This window comes from Citrus clementina, unplaced genomic scaffold (genome assembly GCF_000493195.1).
Source record: "Citrus clementina cultivar Clemenules unplaced genomic scaffold, Citrus_clementina_v1.0 scaffold_7, whole genome shotgun sequence".
In the NCBI taxonomy this organism is placed as follows: domain Eukaryota; kingdom Viridiplantae; phylum Streptophyta; class Magnoliopsida; order Sapindales; family Rutaceae; genus Citrus; species Citrus x clementina.
Window position 1 is genome coordinate 13,468,195 of NW_006262075.1, and position 6,485 is coordinate 13,474,679.

The 6,485-nt window shown below is 33.6% G+C and overlaps 1 protein-coding gene across 1 annotated transcript; it reads right to left on the reverse strand.

Annotated features, from left to right (window-relative positions):
- Positions 1-2,602: 2,602 nt before the first annotated feature.
- LOC18036016 (putative UPF0481 protein At3g02645) lies at positions 2,603-4,288 on the reverse strand. Its single transcript, XM_006427445.1, has one exon. The coding sequence runs from the start codon at positions 4,286-4,288 to the stop codon at positions 2,603-2,605; it is 1,686 nt and encodes a 561-aa protein (XP_006427508.1).
- Between the last annotated feature and the right edge of the window lie 2,197 nt (positions 4,289-6,485).

Consider the following 6,485-nt stretch of genomic DNA (forward strand, 5'->3'; position numbering starts at 1 on the left):
GAATGCTAATATTCACCTAAAGCACAAAAAGCTAATTGCATTGCAATAATTCAATGTTATGTATCATAATTTGTGGCCCTTACAAAATGCTGTGTAACATTTTAGTTACATCAGTTAACTTAGCATTGTTCAAAATGCTACCATTCACTTTTGGTAGCATTTTCCAGATGCTATCAGATATTGTTTTTTGTTGTAGTGGGAATTATGGAATCCTCTAAAGAGCTTAGTTGGAAAACAACCAAACTTATTCGCTAGAGCACATTTCATCGAGATACTACCAATTTATCCACACCGTTGATCTATAAAAATTTTATCATGTATATATGCATCTGCATTTCTGTTTCATTTAATAAAATATATGTCGCATACTGTGTATATGTATTTGATTGACATGCATCTCTTTTATTTATTTTGTATTTAAAGTTTAGTTCTATTAGGACTGACTTAACACATGGCGTGAATGTGATGTAAGTTGTGACAATAACTCTCTTCATATTGTGTCTTCAATAAACACACCAAATTAGACCAATTCAAGTTTTTCAACTTATTAATTGATGAATTGCGTTTACACGTTGCAATCAATCATCGTTCATCATTGGTTTTTACGAAAAGAGAAAAGGAAAATCAAACAAGTTGCGTAATTTAACAAATAGATCGGAGTAATTATGCTAAAATAAGATTTGGAATCAAATACTCTTAAAAGACGTGATCTTATCTGTCCATGGTTCCATGCTTTTCATTCTTTAAGCACTAAGCTTAAAAATAGAATATTCAGTTGCAATTAGGGCCGGGAAAATCGGGTTTGGTGATTGGTCGGGTTGGACAAACACTCATCCGAATTCAACTCGAATTTACAACCCAATCCGATCCGAATTATATTCGAATTAGATCGGATCAGGTTGTAAATTCAGGTTGAATTCGGTTCGGATCAGGTTTGGTTAACAATTGTATTTGAACTAATTGGATCGGGTTCGGTTAACAATTGCTTATCAATGATTTAACATATGTTACATAATATATTACACGTTACAACTATTTGTATTTGAACTAAACTCAAAACAAAAATTCGGGTTTGCCGTCTGCTGGATTTGGATGGAACTTGGAGGAGAAACTAGGTGATGTTATGTGTGGAGGCGTGGTGACTGTAGATCGGTCGGCGGTAATAGCAGATCTGGTCGCGGTCCTCGCAGAGCAACAGATCGGCTGGCAGTTGGCATAAGCGGTGACAGTGGCAAGCGTGTGTTGGCTATCGGCTGTCGGCTCTGTGTGTGTGTTTCTACTTGTGTAACTTGTGTTGAATGTTGACTTGAGGGCGAGGCAGTGACCCGTGAGGCGTGGGGGATGTGGTCTACTGGTTTTGTGCCTTTGTCTCTGTGATGTGTGTCGTATACGTGTGTGGTGTGTGAGATTGTGTAGTGTGTGGTGTGTGAGGCTGTGTAGTGTGTAGTGTGTGGTCTATGGTGTCACTAGTGCGTGCTGGATACGTGTGTGCTGTATATGTGTGTCAGTGTGTGCTTTTCACTTTCTTTTTTAAGCCACCCCGTTCGGGTTGTCGGATCACCCGATCCAATCGCGGTCCGATTGGGTTGGCAACATTTTGATCTGATCAGATATCATAGTCGATCCGATCTGATCCGAACTCGATTTTTTTCGGATTGGATCAGATCGAGTCGAGTCGGTTATTTTGCCCACCCCTAATTGCAATAAACTACTCAATGTGTTGTTTAATTTATTTTCTAAAGTACAAAATACATATGGCCCTCAGGTCATTATTAATTCCAATGTCATATGATATAATTTATTTATATTTTTTAACTATAATTTGATGGCAAACCAATTCCCTTCTTACTCATAAGAATTCGTTCCCTAAATTTTTTGTTTCCATTCAAACAGATTTTAGAAACTAAACGAACCGACACCTAAAAATATAATCTATTTAAGATTATGCTAATTACCTAAGAATTTTGATCCACTACTTATTTGTGTCTATCTTTTTATAATCTTCTATCAGGTATACATTTAAACGACGAATTACGTTCACGCCAAGGCGACCCCTAATTTTTTGAAAGTTTTAAAGAATAAGATAAAAATTGAAAAGTTTTCAAGATGACCGCAACTTATTTTTTAAGTATACTAATTTGTATTATATTTTGACAATCCCCAAATTAAAATCCTAGTTCTGTCACTGCATTCACTGATAGCACTGTAAGACTAGAATATAATTATATGTTATAATTATCTCTTGTCCAATAATTACCAATCATAAATATTAAAAAATAAATAAAAGTCACCACTAAATTTAAATCCAATTAGTTGGACTGACGAGGACATTTATCAAAGGAAGCCACTCAACCGTCATTGACATATATCCAAATTCTAAAATAATAAGAAACTTCCATATGCATTTTATTAATTTGAAGTAAACAGGACAAATTGGATTTGATCGGCAAGCAAGCATCTTAACAACCAGTAAAACAAACTTTATTTTTGTGATATTAATTCAAGCAACATCAACCCTATAAGTTTATTTTAAAAAAAAAAAAAAGACACACACACACACACACACTGACACACAAAACACCGCTTCAGTTTACACCTTGAATCAGGAAACCAATCCGTCAGAGTCTGAGACGAACTTGATTTTGCGACAATTATAGACTGAGCAAAAAGCTTGTAAAGTCATCAAGAGCAAGAGCATAATCGTAGCAAGCAACGTAAGAAATTGCCAAGAACCAAACACATAGTGCTTCATACTTTTCCAAAACTTCACCTTCCATTGGCTGTTGTAATGCTTGTTAATACCTTCAATCACTTTATCAATGTGTGGCACTTTCGTCAATCTAATTGATTTGCTCATTCCATTCCATAAATTAGTAACCTCTGCATCACTCTTCAATCTGTTTAAAATAATCCCTTTTTCCCTAAGCAACTTAACATCCTCTTCAGTATCAATAATCCCACTCATCAACTCTGTGTAACGAGTAAAGACCAACGGCCCTGATGCATTTGAAGCTTCATATGCCACTAAGTTTCTCAAGATGACCTCCGTGTTAACGTCAAAGCTGATGGTGGGAAGGTGTAATGTTGCCGTCTTTGTGTCAAAACGGACGGTTGAGATGTTACCCACAGTTGCTAAGAAACGAACCTGAGATTTGGCAAGCTCAGTGACTGAGGGGATTGTGATTTCTTCCACTAATGGTGGCTTGTTAATGTTATTGCTTGTGTGGGAGCTCTCATCATCTGACTTCTTGTCATCATTATCTTGTGGGAATAACAAATATTGAATCGGCTGGGCTAACATTGAAAATCCGGGGAGCTTGGAGAGCATTGTGAATGGCAATTTGAGGAAGAATTTGACAGGTTTTGATACAAGAAGCTTTTTGATAAAAAGGATAGGGCCTTTGTTGAGTTTTGAAAGCAGCTTCCAAATCTCACTGAAAATTTTTTTTACAAAAGTTGAGTCACCGGTGTCTCTTTCTTTCGGTTGCTTGTCATCCCCTTGATCTTCAACAACCTCAGTTATCTCGGACTTTTGTTCAACTTTTGGAACAATTGTGTCGTACAAAAAATCTAGCAAATGTGCACATTCTAGGACATCGATCATTGGCATGTCCTTCATCAGTGTAAAAGGCGAAAGTTCTTCGCAAAATCCCATTAGCATGGCCTGCAACATATCATCAGCTGATTCCAAGGATGAATATTGTAATTCAAGCATTTTTCTCAACACAAACAAGGGAATTTGATTCTCGAGCATCACCATATCTCTAAGTATCGCGTTATGAGCAGCTTTGGTGCCTGCATAATCAAGCAAATGTGACGTGGATGTGGAAGGAGACGTTGCACTCGACTTTCCTTCTTTTACAGCATAGATCTGAAGAAACTCAAGCAAGAACGATGCATCAATGGCCATCATCCAAGCTAGAGTCTCACTGTTGAAATTTAAGAACTTGTGGTAACAAGCTCGTATTTTTAGCTCAAGCTTTTTCAGTTGATCAACAATATACTGAAACTTGTGATCCCCATCGATATGTGTTTGAGCTCTTTTTGCTGCGGCGAGCTTGTACCATTCCATCTCGTGCAGCTCCGGACGAAAGTAATGATAAGGGCCAATTGCAACTTCTTGTGGTGTGTACGAATCGGGATTGCTAAACATCAATGTTTTGGGCACACTGAATATGCAGACGGGAAAATCAGTATCCGTTTCAAGTTCTTCTTCGAGTTTTCGACGGATGCTGATGATCCATTGATGTTCATCAAAAGTTGGATTTGGATTAGGATTAGAAGACATGGTTGATTGATTGGGGAGAACAAGGGACGAGTGTTTGTTTTCTTTGAGGGAAGGAACTTTGGTTTTGTTGGAATGATAATAATAGTTATCTTTCGGTGCTTAGATTAATTAGATACATTGAGTGGTGGGTGAAGCTAGCGAGCTAGTTATGGCAATTATATATTGCTTAATTTGGCGGCATGATAAATGAGGCACGTTTCACTACTAGAAAAATAGTCTTTACTAATACTTATTTAAAAGTATTAGTATGTACATACATTTGGACCATTTTCCACATTTAACAGATAGGTATTACTAATTACTAATAATAAAAAATTATTCTTTTAAATTTTGTTTCAATCCGAGTTTGAACCCAAGACCTCTTAAACCTAAAGCTTCTACATGAATCAAAAGACCACTAGACTACAAATTATTTTTAGTTTTTTTAAAACAATGCTTTTTAACTAGATAAAAACAAAACAAATGGACAAGTGTTATCCAAAATATAACAAAAACTTTTCAACTCCCTCTACCAAAATATTCGTTCCCTCCTAAGCTCCCCAAATCTAAAAAATCCCTAACACCCAAATTGTCGAAAAGTGCTCAGCTATGATCCTGTCAAACCGGCGACATAGGTCCGCCATTTGCCTTCAAAATCCTAACTTCTTTCTTTTCTTATTTTATGATTTCAGATCTTTATTATTTTCATCAGATCTTGAGTTTTTTTTTTAATTGTTCTTTTAGGTTTAAATAAGTGATTTGGAGAAGAGTTTCTATGTTTCTTTGGCTATTTGGAAGAAACTAGAAGGTAAAGATTCTGCTTTTATTGCATTTTTTTTGCTGCTACTTTCTTTTCTTTTATTGGCACTAGATAGCCTTTATTGTATCTACTTTGGAAAATATTGTGTTTAGGGTGATTGTCACTATAAGGTTTACTTTATTTCACTGATGAACGATATTAAACATTTTTTACACTAAAACCCTAAAATTTTCTAATTTGAGAATTCTTAAGAGCAGTGTGATTATGCTGAAATTGATGGTTTATATTGGTTCATAGCGTGTTATGTTGATATAACTTATTGCTTATTAACCATTTGTTCATGTGTTATTAGTTTTTTTTTTTTTTCAAAAGCAATCGTTTCATTCTTTTCTTTTCGACTATTATTTTTGGGTTTTTTTCATATTGAATATATTTCAATTTTTATTCACTATAAATAGTTTCATTGGATGATTACTTATTACAAATTATCAAATAAATGTTTTTATAAAGGAAAAGTTTGAAGGATGCGGCTTAGGTTGAGAAATGAGGTGTCTTTATCATTTCTTTAATGGATTTGTTTACTAGGCAAAACATAAATTTATTTCTTCAGTTCATTACTAAGGTAATATTAGATTTGTTTTATTTATATTTATATTCATAATAAGGCAATATTTGCTTCAGCTGTTTTATTTTTCTTATTTATATTTATATGATTCATGGCTAAAATCATAAGACTTGTTTATAGGACAAATGGGAATAATTTTTTTTTTTGGTTGAAAATTTTCTAAGAAATTTGGTGTAGAGATAACCATGAATTTATAGCAAATTAATGTTTGATGAATTATTGTATCCGATAGAATTATCCTAGTTTAAGATTTGAAGATTTTCAAGAAATTATTTTGGCTAATAAGCATATGAGTAATAGCTTGAAAATTAATTTATTGCATCTGCATAGTGTATTAATTTTAAGAACTATGAATTATTTAATGAATGTTTTAGAAAAAATAATTATGTATATATATGCATGTCTTAACATATAATGATTATATTTTGAAGTTTGTTATCTTTTTCTTTTGTTTCCCCCTTTCTAGGTTTAGGAAGAATGTTGAAAGTGAAATGAGACTACTTTTGGGTGATGATGTCAATCAAGTTTAAGAAACGTTACTTGTGATTAGAAATATATAATGATTATATTATAATTCTATTTTAATTTCTTTTATCTTTTTAAAGTGTTATATTCAGGGAAAACTAATAATGCTTAATTAAAATAGAGGGTGATAGTCTTTAAATGGTTCATGTAATCATATTTAAGTAGTATAATAAATCCATATTTACTTTACAAAGGCTTAGCTAAGTTTGAAAATATTATTTTTTAAGAAGTAATAATTTTGGAATGAACTCTCAAATTATTGAAATATTTTGTCCAAACTTTACCATATGTTTGAAATAATTAAAGTT